Here is a 21,046-nt window from a genome sequence, read left to right as displayed (position 1 = left end):
TAAAGACTAGATGTTATTCAGGCCCTGGTCACTGCAGAAATTGGATGCAGAGCCATCAGAAAAGTGGAGTAGAATCACAGAATAATCAAGGTTGGAAAAGACCCCCAAGATTATCTATGTCCACCCCTAAATTTATGTCCCCAAGTGCCACTTTCACTCATCTTTTAAATCCTTCCAGGGGTGATCACTCCACCATTTCTCTGAGCAGCCTCTTCCAATGCTTGGCGACCCTTTAGGTGAATATATTTTTTTTGTAATGGCTAAAACAAACCTCCCTTGGCTATAGCTTTAGGCTTTCTCCTCTTGTTCTATTGCTTGTTCTGTGGGAGAAGCGTTCAGCCCTGCTGGGAAGGAAGTTGTTTTTTAATCCTCCCTCCAGAAAGTTTTAAACCTGGAAAGGCTGATGCTTTTACTTAATGCCTGTTCTCTGTGTGAATCCCTTATTGTTTCTACGGACAGTACCATTTCAACAAAGATAATATACCTAGGTCTTACCTGCTTCAATTTTAAATATGTTGAGGTTTTTTTTTTTCAATATTTCTTTTGTTCTCAGTGGGGGCTGAAATTGATACTAAGGAGGTCATCTAAAATGTCAAAAACATTAATACCCTCTGTTATTAAGTGATAGTATTATTTTGATTGCATGAATGAAGTATCTGAAAATTATTATTTGCAAGATGTTTCTTTAAAAGTACTAATGTGAGCACAATACTTAATTTTTGTTTACCAGAACTATTATATTTATTTTCTGACTTTCAACCAAATATCTATAACATAAGTAATCTCTAAAGTATTAATATATTAAATATTATCCAGAGTCACATTTTATCTATATTGGTATTGCATTTCTATAAGTTTTTTTTTTCTGTAATTTGATAGCTGAAACTATTGGTTCCTGTTTTACGCTGGTATGTACTTGCTTGAGTTTGTGTAACCTGATCTATATGTCTGAATTTTGGCTGTTCTGGGGCATGTGCTGCCTGCTTGACTCCACTCTGCTTTTGTCTCCCTTGTTTTCACTTCTTCAGTGATTCCCTGCAGTCTGTGAACGTTAAGGTTCATGTGAGGTCAACCATACCTTGCAGATAGTGATAATAGTGCAGATAATGACAAATATGGGGGGGTTACATGGTGTTTCCTGTATTCAATTTAGAGGCTAGGGATCTGTGAGCAGCTTGCAAGGATGTTGCATGAAGTTTGGTTTATCTTTAGGTTCAGATTTGAATCTCTGAGTATGCTCCTGTTCCCAACCCCCTTTTGTATTTTGATTTTTAAAAAAATCCTGTAAATGGAGCATGGTTGGGAATCTTCTGTCTCTGTGTTTGTCTTTTTTTATGTTTTGTATGCATTTTATTTCTTTACTTTTAGGGCTTTTATGTTGCAAAAGCTGTTTCTGTTTAACCACCACCTGAACCTGGGTAGCGTGAAAAGGAAACTAGTCCCACTAAGGAATAATTTCAGTCCCTGATGAGAGTGAGAGTGCATGAAGTGAACACAAAATATTTTCTTATGCATTTCAAAAAGAAGAGATGGCTCTAGGCTAGAAATTCCTTTTGCGTAGTAGGAAGTGATGTGTACATGTGAATGATTTGAAAGCTCAAAAAATTGCTCTCTACCAGCTGATGCTAAAAAGTAATTTAATATTACTAGTAACAGTGCCAGAAGAGGTAGCAAGGCAGGCAAGTTATTAAAAAAATATCAACAGCAACAACAAAACTCCCTTTTTTTCCGGCTTTTTAATAAGCCTATTCTAAATTGTAAGATTATAGGCTTCTGCTTATACTCTGAATGAACAGCTGTGGTTGGCTGGTGGAATATAAGGAGCTCTTGACCTCCCCCAGAGAGCCCTTTGTCCATGCAGAGGTGAGTGCAGGGGGCTGTGGTGCTGGGTCTTGCTGGGCTGTTGAGGCTGCTATTAAGGAAACAAAATAAAAATTAAATCCTTTTGTTTCTGCCTTGGATTCAGAGAAATTACTAAAATCTCTGAAATCCCTGGAAATTGGGATATAACAGTTTACTCAAAGATTTCAGGAGTATTTATGAAATCATTCCCTTAAATATGGAATAATAAAATTTGATGGGCTAACCTTATATGTCATCTTCTTTTACCTCAGTTGTCTTTGTTATTAAGTTAGCAGAAAGAAGTCTTTGTTTCAGGATACTTTCATTAAGATATGCTGAAGTCTTCTTTTGGTTGATTGATTTGTTCTTATGCGCTCTATTGGGGAAAAAAGGCACATCTAAATGTGATGGATACCCTGATATTATGAAATCTGTCATTTTACAGAGCAGGATGTGCACTTAAGCTGTTTTACAGGAATGTCTTTTGAGACTGTTGAGGAAACAGGCCAGAAACATAATTATGCCAAAGTGGCTGACTTTTAAAAAAGAATTTCCAGTGATAATAGGATTTAAACTAAATACAGTTTAATTTCAATTCCATTGCTGCAATTTGCAGGAAGGAAATTTTACTTTGAGTTTGCATTTTTCTGGGTTTGAATTTATTAACCCCTTGTGTTAACCATAGTTGTGGCTCTCTGTTTAGCTCTTCTTTTCAGCATTAAAGACATAAAAATGATAAAGTTGTTGTTGGAGAGAGAAGATTCTAGTGTTGTTGCATTGCATTTGGATGTTCTCATAGCTCAGTTATGCTTTTGAGTACAACTAAGATAGCATTTTTTGGTGCAATAGGGAACTGGCCTCACAATTTGTTCTTAGTCCTCTTTTTCTGTAAAAACCCTCTGTGAATGGCTGAGAGATGAAAAGATGTTTTCACCTGGTCATCCCTGAACCCAAGGGTGTTTGGGTTGTTTGATTTACATTATAACCATCCATTGTCTTCAAAGTTTAAATAGTAGGTTATTTTTGTATAATCCTGTTTTGAATGGCGTTTTATTTCATTAGCTGGGAGTTCATCTACTCACACCTTGGCTTGGGGAATACTGAGTTTCTCAGTGGTGATTTGGAAAATTTGAATCCGTTTAATGGAGCAAATATTTCATGACCACCTATGGATACATTTCACCTTTTGCTGTACTGCTTTCAGAGTGCCTGTTCTATAATCAAAAAGCCTTTAATTTTGGGATCTTAACCAAATCATCTGGTCTTCTGCACCATTTGTGGTGCATCTACAGGTGCAGAAGACAGAATTAAATTGTTTCCTGCAAGAGTAATGTGTGGAGCCCTGTAATCTTCACTAGCTGAAGCTCGCCGGTGTGCTTCAGAGCAATACTTAATGAGACAGTTCAAAAGGGCAGCAGGTGTGTTCTGGAGAGCAGGAGGCAATCAGTTGAGCTCTTTGCTCTTGTATTTGAAGATGTTAATGTTGGGTCATTTTACACAGTTCAGTGAACTGAGTGAACTCATGATGTGGTTTCCTTCACTTTTTCTCTTATCACAAGAAATTTTTCTAGAGTTCTTGCGCTTGTTCTTCATCCTTTGCTGTCAAGCAAATCAGACAGGTCTTTCAAATGTACTTGTGTTGTAGCTCCCTGGTCAAGCCAAGGAGAGGTAGACTCTGGTGACATTCAGGACTAATTTGGGGCTAAGAATTATTTGAATGCAATATTTAGGGGGGAAAAAATAATCTCATAACACTTCAAAAATGTGAGGTTTTTAGATTCAAATCTATAGCACTAATTTTGCAGGAAAAAATATAATTGATGATGTCTTTCAGAGGACTAATCAACTGTATTAAATGCAGATGTTTCATTAATACAAGTGTTTAAATAATATTCTCTTTTCTCCTGTAGGCAAAAATCATACATATGATAAGCCTTTACATTTTTAAAAATAATTTAAATTCATAAACGAAAACTCATTTAAGAATTTTTTAAAGTTATTAGCAGAATAAGACATTTTTCAGATGTAAGTGTTTCTCATGGGATGATTGTTTTGTGCTGCACTAAAATTTGGAACATGCATATTAGAAAAGAGTCAAACTCACACATGCTGTGTTATACTATGTGCTTTGCATAGACCTGGTACTTTCACTCAATGTTAGCTGTGTTTCTGCAGCAAAATCAAGTGTGAAACAGGTAAAAAAAGCCACAGCAGCAGTTCAAAATTTGGTTTAAACATCTTGTTTGTGGTATAGTCTCTAACACTATTTTTAACTATTAGTCAATGTATTTGTATTTGAAAAAGCGGCGATACAGTGCTTGATGGCTCTGAGGTAAAGACTGGAAAAGATATGAGTGAGAGAAAGTGTTGCAAGAAAGATCAGACTTGTCTCTCAAGTTTAGCTGCTGAAAGGTTTTCTCTTTGGAGCTTGTTACTTACACTCAGGAGTGCTTGCTGAGAGTCCCCTTGCTGAGTAAGGAGAGTCTAGACGAAGGAGAGCTTAAAGTAAATCTGTAGCCCTTGGCTGACAGGAGACAGTGCGTGTTCCCGGTCATGTAGGATTTGACATTATTTGCTTAAAATAATGAACAACTTGAAATTTTTGAGTAGCTTCCTAAAATGTGTCCAGGAATTTGAAACAACTGGGTGTGGAGACGCTGCAGCAGTGTCAAGAGCCCAATAAATTTAGCTGTGTGGTCAGTTACAAATGCAGCTAATCTCCCTCTTGTGACCTCTTCAGGTTCCCAGTAAATTTCAGGGCACAGCACCGTAGTCTTGGGCATGGGTGCACTTACCACAGTGGATTGCACAGCTGTTTTCTAGAATTGGATTTTTGTTCATTTTCACAGTAATGGTTAATACTGCTGAATGAAAATAATCTTTGCAGATGAATTGGTTTAGTTTTTGATAACCAGGTCTTTGCTAATTACACGCTTTTCAAGGGTTTTTTTAACTCTTTTTATCGAGGTGACTTCTTTCTTTGAGGTGTTTTGTGCCCAGTTGTGACCCTATTTGAATGTGTCCTCATTTATATTTTATAAAAGTTACAAAAAAAAAAAAAATCACATTGTTACCAAGTACCACAGTACTTTTGAAGTTCTCAAAGAGCAGAGTCAGGACATTTGGTATACCAAGTAACCTACATTATCTGTCTCTTTTGCTTTTCTTTCCTATCCTCTTTTCCTACTGGTCTGATACCACTGTATGGATGCAGTTTGCCATTGGGAATTTTATTTACCAAGGTGGATGCCGTGAGACATAATTTGAGGGTCTGGGATAGACTTTGTGGCAGCCCTCCTTCCAGCTCGTGGGAGGAGAAGCTGTGTGCAGACAGCCATCCTCCCTTCCCAGAGGACAGGAAAGGGTGAGAGAGATGAGGGTGCAGAGTAGAATATGGCAGGGGTGTCATATAAATGAAATCGTCACCATTTTAGTTGTGTCATATAAATGAAATTGTCACCATTTTAGTTGTTTTGTTACATACCAGTTATAAAATGTTGTATTCTGTTTTTGGATCAGCAACAGAGTAATACCTCTAGGCATGAATAAACATTCACACCAACTTTTAAATATCTAAGAGAATTGTTAAACAATGACCAAAGGGCATAATCTTGTTAACCTTGTTTCAATTTGCTTATGTTGTTTTGATCTTATTTTTTTCTATGTTGTGGTGGTAGTAACAATAGCAGAAGGAATAAAAAGTAATCTGCCTTCTCAGTAGCATTCTCTGCTGGTGCCAAGACTTTTTTCTGAACCTGTAGGTGTTGTGTGGAGAAGTAGGTGACAGATCTTCTAACAGTAAAGTGATAGTTGGTAAAACAAACAAGACAAAATGTAAACTATTGGGAGAAAGAGAAACATAATATAATCTATACTGTTTATCTTAATCAAGGTGTAATAAAGTTCTGTAATGGAGGAATGCAATTGGTGTGTGGACCTTTGCTGTGTAATTTTTAAAAATTAAGTACTTCAGTAAAATGCTGTTATTTTTCCACTGATTTCTGTATTAGTTTTCAGCTTATATATCTTAAGTCTAAGAATATTATAGCTTAATAAAAAGATAGAGAAAGGCACTGTGAATCAAGCTAGAACAGTTTATAGCAGTGCTTCATGAGCTTCTGCTCAGCATCTCATCTTTCCACTCAGTCTCCACATCGGCGGTGGTTGAAAGGACCACCAGAGGGGCTCTTCAAAACGAGTTGGTCTCTGAAGCACAGCCTTCAGCAGCAGCCTGAGCCCCTTCCCTGGCTTACTGCAGTGATGTGGAGGCTGAGGGAGAAGGAACCTCCAGCAGTGGGATGGAATAGACATCTGTGGCAAGAACTCAAGTCCTCCCTTTGACATGCCTCAAGAGTATCTGTACTTTCTCAGGGAAATTCAGTGGAAAGTAATTCCATCGCGGCATGAACTCCTCCATTCAACAGATAACACAATCAGTGCTTTCACCCCCTTCCAGTCAGGTCTGATTCTCTTTCCTTACATGCTCACATAAATGTTACTTTTCAAGAGTCCTTGTTCCCCTGAGGAGCTGACTGTGTCTCATGATGACAGCCAGTGTCAGCTGTACATTGTGGAGGCTCCTATCTGGGGAAATGTGAGAGGCATTTTAGCTTATCAATTTAGCTATTCCCCCTCCTCACGTTCTCAAGGGCGCTCTAACTTGCAAAGCAATGCATGTAGTTCAGAATGTTAATGAAAACTCTGCCAAAATTGTGGAGAGGTACAGGAATGTTAAATGACATCATATTCAAAGTACCAGGATTTATGTACAAACATAAATAATTATCATCAATTTTAAATATTTTTCCTCAGTTAGTAAACATCAAAATACTGCTGTATATGTATATATAGAAATAGCATTTGTGTCTGCTAGTTTTACAGAATTTTTAAGAAAAGCACAGTTTCTGAGCACATTCTTTAATGTGTATCTCTCCTGGCTGCTCCATTGGTTTCCTCTGCCTCTTCTTTGCATGGCCCACAGTCTCAACCAGCAGAACAGAGCGGGCAGCTATGGGAGTGGGCATGTGGGACAGGAAGCTCTTGAGCCCAAAAGATAACTATTTGTCTGTTGTAGTCAACTTTAAATAAATCTGAGCATGCCAAAATTTTTAGTAATTTTTAAATTTGTCCACCTAAACTGACTTTAATTATTAAATAAATATATAATAGTTAAATGGTTGCAATAGTGGGAAAACCCTGCATTTTATCTCTGAATTATCAAAATAGGTAATTTATTTCTACCTCTTTAACCCTGTCCCTTTACTAGCTTTAATGCATATCAGAAATTCATCACATTCTACTTTTCAGAAATTTCACCAGTATGAATCATTACTGGATACAGTCGCTTTCATGATGCTGCCTTGCAAAGTGTTGCTCTTATACTATTAATACGTGTGCTTCGCAGCAGCAAAATTATTTCAATACCTTTAAAAGTATTAAAAAGGTATTATTTCAATACCTTTTTAAGTAAGCTTTTAAAGATTAGTAACTTGCACTTCCTTTTTGGATACAAAGGTAATATCAAACCCTGTAATTCTTCTGTGATTGTGAGCTCTGGAAGAAGAAGAGACAGATAAGCAGAAATTCTCATGGTGGAGATGAAATCTTGGATGATTGTAACATGAGCTAAGCAGTTATGTTCAGAAGCCTAATACAAGACATCTGCACAGACTACTAAGAAAATTTATTGGGTTTTTAGTATTTACTACATTTGTAAAGCTCTTGTAGGATAAGTAACCAGATTTAAATTTCAGCTTACATATGGATTTAATAGTTAGAGATGTTAGTGTTTTTGTAGTTTTAATTTGTGGTGTTGTATTTCAAGTATATCACTAATTCTGCCTTTTCAATATAATTTTAACAATTCACAACTAATTCAGGTTTATTTGTCAAAATTATAATGGAGGGAGGTTCAAATCGTGCTGGTTGAATTGACTATGTTGTTAATATCAGACTATGATTTGATCTGGGTGTGCTTTAAGCTGTCTGGCCCTGCCCCTGTTCAGTCCTTGAGAGCAGAAAATAGTTGCTTTCAGGTGGGTCACATCTAAGATTTGTTCTTCTGTGTATCTCTGTGCCAGCAGAAGGCACATGGAATAATCATCAAAAAAAAGGCTGCTTGAGGAGGAGTGATGACTACATATGTTCATGTAGCCTGACAGTATTTTGTAGTTTCTGCTCAAGCTGTGTGCATGGCCCAGCAATGGGCAAACCTACGCAGCAAGATGTGTAGCCATCGTGAGGAATGCATCAGGTTGTAGAAGGATCATAGGGACCCAGCCCCAGATTTTTAAATGTGGATTTGAAGTGTGGATTTTTAAATTGAACTCAGTACACTTCAGTGGTATAACCCACAATTTTTGTTTGTGTTGGTGATGAAACTATGGTGTCATTTGGCAATGACTTTTTTTGGTGCTTCAGTCTCTCAAGCCTTGTGCATTCTTGAAGGCAGTGGATTTTCCTGAGAAGCTTCCAGAAAGGATATTTGGTGGCTCTTAATGTATGTTGTAGCTCTGTTTGCTATGGCTAGTAGAATATGAAAAATGGGGGAAGAAACTTGACTAATGTTTTTTTGAGAAAACAAATGAAGACTGCTGAAATGCTTAGTTATAGGTATGCATGTATACATACATACATACATATATATAATACACGCATACACACACAGAATTTGTGAACTAGAAAATCAGAGGTTTAGCTATTTTTTTTTATTCATTGCTGTTCTTCTGGGATTGGCAGGTGCTCCCAGTCTTGGCTCAGTTACTCTCTGCATTTGCCAATTGTAATCTTTTAATCGTGATCCAACAACAGTGCTTTAACAAGAATCTATATAATCTCTTGTTTAATAACACATACTAGTGTTTCTTTTGATCTTATCAGCCCAGAGATTGCTTCAGACTTGCTGGCAGAAAAAAAATCAGGAGCCTCTAACAGCTGAGTGTTGTGGGTGTAGCTGAACTGGCCCGGTGCCCAATAAGTATCTGACAAATTATTTTCTGCATTTTCATAAAGCCTATCAATTTTAAAGCAGCAGCAATTTTGCTTCAAAAGTTATTTAATTTCAGCTAGCAATATAATCATTATGTGAATGACCATGTGTATAACAAGAGTTTTCGCCATTACTTTTGATAACTCGTGAAGTTCTCCGCAGATATGCTGCATTTCAATTGGAGACAGAGATAAGGTCTTACAAAGATTTCCATTTGACAGGATCAGCTAGCGAAAAAAGGTAAAACAATGCCTTCTTTTGGAATTACTGGGGAGATGTGGCTCCATTTCAGGATTTCCAGTTAGCATGTCTTTTGGGATTACTAGAAGTTTGAGCTTGGTGAAGGAGAACCACCATTTTCCCTAAGTCCTTATGCTTTCATACAAAATCAAATAACCCATTTTCAATGTAAAATATCTTTGTTTTAAAAACTTCATTAATGACATTTCTGTACAGGAACTGTGTGACTTTAAAAAGCAGTGGCAACTCTGAGAATTGAATAGCTCATTTTTGCTGCTTGCTGCAATTCTTAGGAATTGGGGAGTGCTCCTAAAAGAAAAATAAGGGATATTAAAAAATAAAAAAATAAATCACAATTTCTGATTAGTATGTAAAAGAGAGGAGATATTATGTGACTTCACAGTAGCTAGACAGTGCCAACTCACCAGGTATGGACAGTAATGTTTGATGGTGGTTGCATGTGTTCTGTTACAGCTGTTGGATCTTGGACTTAGAGTCTCGGTTGTTCCAGATCTGTACGTGCCTGAAGAAACTCAGAGAGCTTTGAGTTCCCCCTTGGCTCCTTCTCTCTCCCTGGGAGACTGAGAAATAAGGAGCTTGTGGTTAAATGTAGAAATGGTCATTGAAAACACCCTGGCCTTGTCTAAGGCATTGCTCGGTGCTCTGAGGGGCCATCTGTAACACAGCACTGGCCTTGGAGGTAGGAGCAAGGGATTTCCATTTGACAGGATACAAAAAGCTGTAGGGTTGCAGTAGGGCTGGAGCTGTTGCAGGATTTGAGAATTTGTTTTCCTTTCAGTCTTCACTATATTTTCAATAGAGTATTAATAAGTCATTTGACAGACCTGAAGTAAATATTTTATTCAATACTGAAATTTAAATAAAAATAACAGATTCAGGAGCTTTTGCTAAAATGTGTTGAAATGCATGTTTTAGTATTTATAATGCATTTGTTTTAGAGACATTCATCAGTAATAATATTTTTATGAACGTTGATGCCACAGGAGACCATAAAATCATCCAGTTGGATGCTGATCAATAGTGGCTGGTGAATCTCACCGCAAACTGCATCAAGTGTACGCAGACCAGTCTAATCACATTTCATTAATGAATCTAGATAACCATATAAAAAGTTGCAATTATACTAGTTTGAGTTTGACAAGCCTTCAGGTTCTAGCTGTGATTTGAGTTTTTTCTACTAAATTATGGAATTGTTTTTATTTCTGTAGGCTGGTACTCCAGCCACCTTCCTATCCTCTCTTGAATAAGCCAAAGGCATTAAGATACTGGCAGCTTTAGTTTCAGAGTGAGTAGTGTAATCTGGGCGTTGAATTGCTTTTTTCATCTGCCTTTCCTGGTGTTGTTTAGCTCACTGGCTGGTGGGAGTAGAGTTGTGCTCTGGAGAATCTGCTGAACTTGCCCAAAAAGAATGTCAGTCTAAGAAGTGGGGGATGAATGACCTCCCCAAGTAAGTTTTACTTACTCAGACAGTGAATAGATAAGTGGATAGGATAGGATAGGATAGGATAGGATAGGATAGGATAGGATAGGATAGGATAGGATAGGATAGGATAGATAGAACAGTGAATAGTTCTGTTCCCTGCAGAGCTAGTTCAGAACTAGTTCAGTGCTCAGGAAAACCCCTTGCCAAACCCACTGCTGAGGTAATCTAGTGTTAAGTGGCTGTATCGGCCCTCCTTTGCACTATGTCTGTGTATGTGCATGGCAGAGATCTCAGAGGTACAGCTGATGCTCTTGGCACCTCCTGGGTTTGGGGCTGAAGTTCTCCCTTTTAGTCCCGTATAGGTGTTGTAACTGTCACATAGGAACTGCTGGCCCAGCTAATGGTGACTAATTACATCAGGTAATTGTTTACTGCGGTTATTTCTTGCCTGAGGCATTAAATAATGGTTTAAAATGACTGTTTATATGAGTAAGAGTGATCAGATTTTAAGAGGCTGAATGTAAAGTAACGTGGCTCCTGCTTTTAAGTAAGTTCTTTTTGCTGTCTTTGGTGTCTTTTGCTATGACTTCTGGTATCTTTGTCTAGTTGCTTAGAAAAGACTGTGATTTCCATCCCTTTTAACTACTAGAGAAGTACAGAAAATTGCCTGGTTTTTAAACTAGCTATTTTGTTATTGGGAAAGATTAACGAATGTATTTTATAAAGACAGTTCATTGATTAGGATGTTATACAATGTGCAGGTGGAAAAGAGATGTTCCATACATATGTATTTCCTAGGTCATGGTGTACAAGACCACTACATTAATCTGCATGGCTAGTTCCATTATTTTAATTTGTTTTATTTTGTTTAGAAGGGGGTTTGCTTAAGAGATAATCTTAATGATAAGAACTGTATAAAACATTTTAATATGGGCAATAACACATCTTGAAATGAAATTTAGGAACCGCAAGCAAGTGTAGCTTTGGGGGCTTACTGTTAGTGATGCTTTTGGTTTTATTAGAGTAATTAATATGGAAAAATCCAGAATGGCTTTTGGGTGCAACAAATCATTCTTCATGTCTGAAGTAGGGGTAAATTAGAAAAATAGATTGTGTAGTCAAAAGTCCCATGGAACATCATCTGTGATCCTTTGTATAATAATAGATGGTAGAGGTACTATGCTGCTATTCAACTATGTGTTGAATAGGTGAGAGGCAGTTATAACCTCTAGCAGTAGAGGCAGCAGCAAACTCTTCTGTGGATGAATGTCTTTGTTTTAAGGAATAAAAAATATGCAAAACAGTTGGGATTTTCTCCATCATATATTTTAGGAGTAAAAATTTGTAACCAACTGTACAAAGCTCCTAGTTATATATATCCCAGTTATATATCTTGTAATTTGGGAATAAATTGGCTCAAGTGCTAATTACTGAAGGGGCTTATTTAAACTGGGTTTTTAATTTTCTGTGGTTTTTACCACTAAGCCTTCCCTCAGACAGAGTTTAACTGGCAGTTCAGTTTTCTGTAGCATGCAGCCTCTAGGATCCAGGAGTAGTAGTAGTAACTTTGTTTTTATCAAGTGTAGCTGTAGGTCTTGCATACATTGCAAAGTGATTGATCAGGAAGATGAGGGTTTTCAGGCTTTATGAATACACTGGATGTCAAGTGTTACATGCCAGTTTTTGAAGCTGCCTTAGGTCTTCTGTAAGCTGGTAGTAGCACCATGCAGCACTAGTAGCTCCAACACTCTGGGTGCTTCTAACAGCTAATATCACTGATCTGCCCATTTACCTCCTTCTGTCTTCATTAAATACATTATGAGTAGCTTCAATGCTTTTCTTTTTAATTACTAGTTCTGTGTTCCTTTATCACAGACTTCAGTTCTACTCTTTATTCTGCCTGTAGGAGAACAGCCTCCAATCAGAGACCTTTTGTACCCCAGGAAATCTGACTATAATGGAAATGCTTAAAGAAAATGCACATAACCTCAGGACTGAGTAAGGTGTGGGAAAAGCCTGAATACACAAGACTCGAGTAGTTTTGATGGTTTTACCAGTGTTGTTTTTTCCTTTCTTTGGGCCAAGATTTTTATCTGGCTGTGAGGGAAGGTCATTTGTGAGCTACTTCTCCTGGTGTTACTGGGTCTAGTGCTGTCACCAGGGCAAGTGGTAACCACTTTCACCCAGAGCTTTTTGTTTTGTGCTCAGTGCTGGGTACTGCCAGATGTCACTTCCTGTTGCTGATTGTATGAGGGCTGAACTTTCTTGGAAAAAAATAAATACTGGCTTTGTCAGCCAACAGAGATCTAGAAAAAAATACCTTTTCAGTTTTGTCAGCAAATTTCCTTTTATTTATTATTTTTAATTAAGGTTTAGCATAGTACAGTGAAGTATAATGTAATCAATTAAATTAAAGTACTCACATACCAAATATGCTAACCTGTACCTGTAGCGTAACCTACAGGCATCTCTTCATAGAAGTTAGAATCTTTAGGGCATGTAATTCTCATTAGCAACATGCAGGTTTTCTGCTTGTATCTGTTTCTTCAGCTGGAAAGTTTCAAGGTCTGTATTTTGCCAAGTACATTGTGTTGGTCTTTTGTAGTAAATCAAAAAGTAATGGACTCTGCAAGAAAAATCCCAAGTGAGGCTTCCTGCTCCCTGGAATAGAAGTCTTATTCACTTAATATTTAGAATTCTATTTCTGTAGGCCTTAGTATTTTTTTTTTTTAATATTGTTATTTTAAAAACTAAAATAGGTACTGCATATTGTACTGAAGATATGACAAAAATTCTAGAATGGGGAGAAACTTAAACGAAGGCTTATTTTGAAAGTAGCTTAGATTTTGAGCACAGTGATGATTTTTCTTCTGCCTTATTTGTGTTATGATAAGGTAGTCTCTGGACTTTCCATGTGGGGCCATGAATAGAAGAGTCTGGGTCTGGTTTAGCCACGTGTTTTGCTGTCCTTCAGTTGAGTAAATGTTGGAGGGACCCTGTCAAACATGCCCACAGCATTTCTTGGATATGTTTGCCTCTACTGATCTTAAGCATCTCTGGTAAAGGAGATTCGACAATCTCCCAGACAACTTGTTCTGGTGTATCACTACCCTGGAGAGTTCTTTCTGTTATCTAACCAATGCTTTATTTGCTGTAGATTTAACTCTGCCTTCCTCCTTCTGTACTTGATGAGACAGGTTTATCAGTATACAATAATTATATGAAGATAGTTGTCATCTTCATCACTAACTACTACTTTTATAGTTTCAACAGTTTTCCAGCAGTTGTACCCTACAGGCCTTTTATTCCCATTATGATCTTCAGGACTGCCTTGTTTTGTCTATGCTTTTCTTTAATAGTGGTGGTCATGTGGTTCAGCAAGGGGATGAGTTGTGGCTCTGGTGAGGAACAGCACCAGTATATCCCAGGGGCATTGGAAAGCAGCTTTTTAAAAAAGAATTGGGGGTCCTGATGGGCTCCAAGCTGAACATGAGCCAGCAAAGGCCCCTTCCAGCCTAGCAGGCCACTGCCAGCAGGCTGAACAAGGTGATCTTTCCCTCTTGCTCGGTGCTGCTGAGGCACGTCTGTAGTGTTGTGTCCAGTGCTGGGTTTCTCAAGCTGAGAAAGCTGCGGGGCTTTAGCCTGGAGTTGAAAGAGCTCTGAGGGAAACTTAATTATACGTATAGATTGTTAGATATACTATATAGAATACTTGTTAGATTATTATCGAACTTACTGGGGAAAAAAATGTAAAAAAGGAATAAAAGAAAAATGGGAAAGAAAAAGACTGTTTAGTGAAGTGGTTTTAGTATGCAAAAGCATACTCTTTTTTTGTTGTGGGTTTTTTTTGTTGTTTTGTTTTGGTTTTGGTTTGGTTTGGTTTTGTTTTGTCTTCCCCCATCCCTCCCACATCATACAGAAAACTGGTTCTTTGCCGTATCTCACTTATTTCCCAATATTGTTGCTCTGGCTGTCAAGCCGCCTTCTCCCTGTGTCTCCAGAATACCCTCCAGAGAATTGATGGTTGGTTGGCTTATCGAATACATTTTGAACTTTAGAGGAATAGGGCAGTTCTTTTTGAGTAGAATTTGAGTTTAAAAACAAGTCTGCTTGTCTGCTTTTGCTGCTAGTTTGAAATGAAATAATCAAATACCCTCATGAAATATACCTTTGCCCTAATGATTTTGTATAAAAGGATTTCAGATGTTCACATTCTTGATGCAGATTAATAAAATATGGTAGTACTGATATAGGAAAAGGAAAAATGGGTAGTTTACTCAGCAGATGTTATAATGTCTCGTGTAACCTAGTTTTAAGTCACAGACAAAAGAACTTAGAAAAGGGAAATGGTGTCATTTGTAAGATTTTTTTTTCTCTGAAAGTCATTATAAAGATTTCCTATGCAAATATTTCTCACACTTTCTGATCTGTTTTAACACGCAGCAACCTCCTGTTCTTTGTGTTCATAACCTTCTAATTTACACCTCTGCCACCTTTTCCATTTCTTCTCACATAAGATGTCTTTCTCACATAAGATGTCTGTATCCTCTCATGATGAAAACTTTTTCAACCTTTGAAAATAGGTGCAAATATTTTCTGAAAGACTTGCAATGTTTCTGTAAGGATTTTGCCTCCTAAATGATGGTATGAATCTGGGCCAGTTTATCTAGAGCAAAACAAAATTTTCTCACTTGTGAGGTGTACCTGGCAGAGATGGATTTGGTTAAGGCAGATGTTCTTCAGCATTTGTGAGTCCCTGTGCCGGTGGTAAGGTGGAGGTAACAGCTCTAAGTTCCAGCAGAGAGGATGGCAGGAGGAAATTGGACATTCCCCTCTCAGTGCTGGAGAGCTGCTAAGTTTGTTCAACGACTCTTGTATGAGCACATTGATGATACAGAGCAAGATAGGATTGTTCCAAGTGAGTTTAGCACTATGCTAAACTACTAGAAAGGGTACTGTTAATTTGGAATAGAATTGTCTACTTTCAAACTTGCTGGAAAGCAGTTCAGGACAAGCAGCTGTCAATACAGATGTTTTAAACACTGTGCCTTTTAAACTGGAACTAGCAGTATGATATTTCAATAAATCACAAAAGCAAAGACTGGTAAAATATAATGTTTAAATTTCAGTTCTAATATTTTATTGTTTAAATTCTGTTGTTTTATAATTATTTTATTACTTGGTCTTTTATTACAGATGCTTTTAAGTTGTGCCATTTGCTATGTCTGTTTTCCCACTACCCTGGTTTAGGTTTCAATTTTTTAAGCTTCTACAGGAATCATTCAAAGTCCACTAGAAACTAGGCAATCCATTTTGGTGGACTCAGACAAGCTTTCATTCTGGCCCCTCCAGCATATAAATAAAGTGTAGCTTTTGTAGTAAAAGTTACAAAATCTTCATGATCCAGAACATGCATGCAGTAGTAGTGTGCTGTGTAATAACACTCTTTCTCCTTTTTGTAGGTCCTTTTGTTCTGCATCACAGCTGCTCTGTTCATGTTCTTCTTCAGGTATGTTGCTGGTGTATCTATTTATGTTGTAAAAATTATTTTGATCAGTGGTTCTAAGAACTTACTGCTTTTTGGTACTCCTCTGTATATTCATCACTCAAGATGAATTGGCTGGAGTGCTTCAGTGGCATCACCCAGTGCTGTGATCATAATAGGGCTAAAAAGGGAAATGTTGAGTCTTCTGAAAAATACACTGATTACTTAACAAGTTTGATCTCCTAAGACCCTAGAGAGGTAACATAGTGTGAAAACAATTGAAATCTGCTTTTCATGGCTCTTTTTAAGTGCTCAGGGCAGAAAGATCGCATTTTCTCTCCTGGCAAAAATAGAGGAGAACAGGAAAATCAAATTTTGCGGTCTTAAATAATGCCAAATATTTGACTTATGTGCCGATGTAACTACCTTCTTTCAGTTTTAGAATAAACTTTTTTCACATGTTTTCTCAAGTTTTGAATGATATCCATGTTTTAAAACTTACAACAGTGGGAGGTGGGTGAGACACTAATTTTAATGGCTTGTTTATCTCTCAGTTTGCAATATAGATGTATGCCATTTGTCTTATTTCCCTTTAAATACCAGCCCTCTCAAATGTTCTTCATTATATCTCAAATTGGAAAGTTGCTTTTTAATGTAACCTTTGACTACAACCCTTTGGCTTAGAATTTTCTGCGGCGTGCAGCCATCTATGGTTCTTCAAGCTGTATGATCCCCTGGTAATTGCAAAACTCTGGAAGCTGCAGCTTGTTTTTCATAATTCCATTACTTACGGATATTGGCCAAGAACAGTCTGTGGATAGAAGAGGGCTGTTAATTTAGGGGATTCGAAGAAGCATTCCTCCTTTCATCTATAACCTATTAAGAACCTTGCATTAGCAGTCTTGCTTTATTTTCTTCTACGTCTCTGAGTTAAGCCATAACAACCTCTGAGAATTTGACTTGTAGCGTTGAGGTTAGACACCTGTCTGCATGCATGCTGGTCAAATGAACTCAGAGCACTAAAATTCTGGTCAAAACTATAAATGCTGTATGATCTTGGAGGAAGCTAATTGTCTCCTATCTATGTCTTTGGTAATGAAGTGGTGTTTTAGAGAGAGCCTGCAAGTTAAATCACAGAATCCTAGAATAGTTTGGTCTGAAAAGGAGCTTCAAGGTCATCTAGTTCCAACCCCCCTACTATGAGCAGGGACATGTTCCACTGCACCAGTGCTCAAAGCCCCATCCAGCCTGGCCTTGAGCACTTTCAGAGACAAGACATCCACAGCTTATCAGGGAAACCATTCTGGTGACTCACAGCCACATGGTATGTCACAGTAAAGAATTTCTTCTCAATTTCAAATCTAAGCTGCCCTCTTTCAGTTGAGGCCAATACCTTGTCCTGTCATTGCATGCCCTTGTAAAAAGTCCCTCTCTAGCTTTCCTGTGGCCTCTCTAGGGGTGAGAGGTGAGAACTGACACAGAGCCCAGACGTATTTGGTGAATTTTTCCTTGACCTGACACAGAAACACTGGCAGTTGAATGGTCTCCAAACCACTTTCTCTTCTAAAATAGTGACTCCAGGCCAAGGCTGATGGAATATCCTGTTGAGCAATCATCAACAACATTTAATTCCTTTTGTCTTTGTGTTTTAACAGTGGAATTAAAATAGAGGCTCAAGTTTAGTTAAATTATTGGGGAAAAAATCTATTTGTAAACACCAATGAATGTATTAAGACAAATTTGTCAAAAATATTTGGCACAAACTAGTTTTTGAGGTGTTTTTTTTTCCCCCTTTCTTGGGATAATCAGTTTTATGAGTCTTCTTTTCTGTGAAGACTTCTTCACATACTTTCCTAAAGAAACCTGGTATAAAGGGGTCTGGGTGAAAATATCTCTGGGATATGAACAGAGTCTGGTCAATTGCTCAGGGAGAAGAGACAGCAGAGAGGTCACTTAATCAGGCCTCAGAGCTGTCCATTTGTCTGGACTGGCTGTAATTGTGAGCTTGTTGCTGTCTGAATCGATAAGTGAATTAACCATTGATGCCCTTCAGTAAGATTTTGGACAGCCCTTGGAAAAATCCTGTATGGAGGGAAGGCACTCTTCTTGTCTCTGTTGTCATCTAATGCAGAAAGTAATTGGAAGAGTTCATTAAATTACATTTAATTACATTTAAACGATTATTAAATTAGAGTCATCAAATTACATTTAAACTATTTTGAGCCTATTTAATGGCTCAAAATCATTTCAGCCTTTTTCTTAATCATAAGTGGATCAAACTGGCGAAATCACGTTCATACTTTTGGAATAAACACCTTATTCAGTCAGATCTGTTTGGCTTGTAGAATATATTCCTGTTGACTATAAAACACTGCTAACTCTTAATAAGCATTCACTGACCTGAAAACTAGAAAATTCTCTTTTGCAATGTACTTAACTTGTTCCCAGAGTGGCTTTTTGTTCTCTCCATCCAACTAAAATGTCAGCAAAGGTACAGAGAGCAGTACAGTCATGGTCACTAAGATCATATAAAATGTCTTTCATTATTAAAGATAAAATCCTAATATCTATATACTGTAATTTGAAGCTTAAAACTTTTCTAAAAAGAGATTTAATTTAAGTCTACCTCTATGCTATGAAAGTCTGACTAATGCTTGGGAGTCAAATGTTACACAGAATAAAAGCAAAGTAGTCTTATTTTCTGAGTTCATATAAACTGCCTTATCTGAAGTTATCGGGTTCTCTGATCTTAAGATTTATTACTGTCCCTAAAAGGTAACCCCGGTTGGAGCTGCATTCCTAACAGCTCCAGATTTAACTAAATTTGTCTGCTTTTTCCATTCTGGGTAGTTTTGAGCTGAATAATTTTCCTTGCACAGCTTGTACTGTGATGCACGGTAGCTGCATTGGATTGAGCCAATGGTGCTGATTGGGAAAGCATGGACAGCACAGATGCTCCACAGCATTCACATGGACTTTGGTCATTTTTAAGTAACTGCGCATGAGCATGACTTTAGGTGATCTTAGATGAATCTAGCTGAATCTAGGAAATTAAAAGTTATATGAGTTGGAAAGTTGAAAACTGTTTTCTAAATGGAAGAATTGAGACAGGCTATACATCACACAGCTTCCAGGATAGCTTTCAGGTTGCAGGGTTAACAGCAGCCTGTAAAGTTGAGTTTGCTTAGTGTTGCTTCTGGAAGGCCAGTGCTCTGGTTGATAGTTATCCATTAAAAGAGAAAAAAAAAAATTGCACTTAATTGCAGCATGATCATACCTCTCCCTTGAGGTGGGTGTCTTCCTACCTACTCCCTACTGTTGCAGGAAACACTGCTGTAATACTGCTGATGCATGAGTCTTGGTCTGTGGAAGTATAGATGTTGTTCTTGAATTACTTGAATAATTCCTTTTCTAGTATTTTGATTGTCTTCAGTATCTTGCCATTATCTCTATCTTGTATTGTTTTCTAAACAAATTCTGTAATAATGATCTGTTAATGAGGCAGGTGTTTCATACTAATTGAAAACTTCACCAAGCAGCCTTGATATTTATTACTGGAGTTTTCCCCAAATTCTGTTGGACTGTTCAAACATTATTGCATCTGCTACAGGAAAGAAAAAGAAGGTGCTAAATCTCAGGAATAAGGAAGTGAAGTTACAGAACTGAAATGTTAGAAGGAAAAACCAGGAATAATTACTCCAGAATAGATAAAGTGAGAGGAGAGTCAGAGTGAAAGGTAAATCCAGAAGAGCAACATACAGAGGAAAACAGTAGGAAGAAGGTAGTAGAGAGTGACCAAAGAGGGAAGAAAAAGGTCATGTCAGGAGACAGGAAAAAATAGAAGAATATACTAGGAAAAAAGCAGCTGAAATGCAGATGATAGGTTTACAAGTAACAGAGTTATATTTACACTCAGAGGAAGCATATTTTAGTGCAGTACTTTTTTATTTCTTCTCTTCCATCCTCATCTTGTGGTACTTTTCTTCCAACTTGGACTTCTGTTTTTTCTCAAAATGCTTCTGCTCCACTCCACTGGAAGTGATGAAATTAAGATGCATTACTCATTTGTAGATAGCTGTAGAATACGCAGTGTAGCCGAATCTGATACGTGTACATTTAATTCACACATACAGGCAACCACAGTTGAAACAGGATTGTCCCCCTTCCCTCCATATTTGCCTAAGAATCTTAGATGCAGAAGTGTGTCTGGGGAAAGGGATGTTCTTATATCTGTAGGATATTATCTGTAGGAATTAATTTTTAGGTGATGTTGAAGTCCACTGGGTCTGAATGTTCACCACTTACTCAAAAAGCCCAGTACTTAGTGGTGTCATCTGATGTGTTGTGAGTAGAACTTCTTCACAGTGTGCTGCTTTCCTAAAGAAACCAGGTATAGAGGGGTCTGGGCGAAAATATATCTGGATATGCACAGTTTAGCCAACTCTAGTTCCCTTCAAGGAGAAGAGACAGCAGAGAGGTCACTTGATCAGTCCCCAGAGACTGTTCTTAAAGCATCTTATAATAAAAGTACACTTTTCTTTAATGTTTCTAATTGTTTTTTAAATTGCAGTTTGCATGGAATTAAGTTTGTGGGTAGAAAGGTTTTGATTATACCATGGTTTCATGCCAGTTTATTTCAGTTTGAATAATTCATGGTACTGTCCAGAATATTCTTCTAGAGTAATTGGATAGAATGAAATGAAGAAGCATGAGGGATCCTACAATGTGTAAAATAAATATTTGTAAAACACAGTGCAGTTGTTATTTTAGCAGCAGTTTCATTTTGAATAATAACACAAGAGATTTTTTTGGAAGGGCAATGCGATGGCTGTGTGTTTTCGTGCTTGAAGAAATCCACTTAATATAAAACTTGCAATCTCTGTACAATAAATGAACACCTACATAGAAATCCTATCCATATAAACTTAGAAAATCCTGCAATTTGGGTGAATATGTGTTGGCAGACTATAGTACTGGTTGCTATAGTAGTTAATCCTCAGACCAATATACCACCAGCTTATAATATGCACATGTTAATTCATCTGCT

General features: G+C 37.5%; 1 protein-coding gene across 1 annotated transcript in view; it reads left to right on the top strand.

Annotated features, from left to right (window-relative positions):
• Positions 1–21,046, top strand: part of TMEM135 (transmembrane protein 135) — a 159,362-nt gene that overhangs the window by 84,169 nt on the left and 54,147 nt on the right. Inside the window, exon 6 of the mRNA XM_084227073.1 lies at positions 15,977–16,023. Within this exon, the coding sequence (XP_084083199.1) occupies positions 15,977–16,023 (47 nt within the window). The remainder of the gene's footprint in view (positions 1–15,976; positions 16,024–21,046) is intronic.

The sequence above is a fragment of the Fringilla coelebs genome (assembly GCF_963513975.1).
Source record: "Fringilla coelebs genome assembly, chromosome: 2".
NCBI classification, from domain to species: domain Eukaryota; kingdom Metazoa; phylum Chordata; class Aves; order Passeriformes; family Fringillidae; genus Fringilla; species Fringilla coelebs.
The sequence above is the reverse complement of the archived record's forward strand: the minus strand, read 5'-3'. Positions and strand labels throughout refer to the sequence as shown.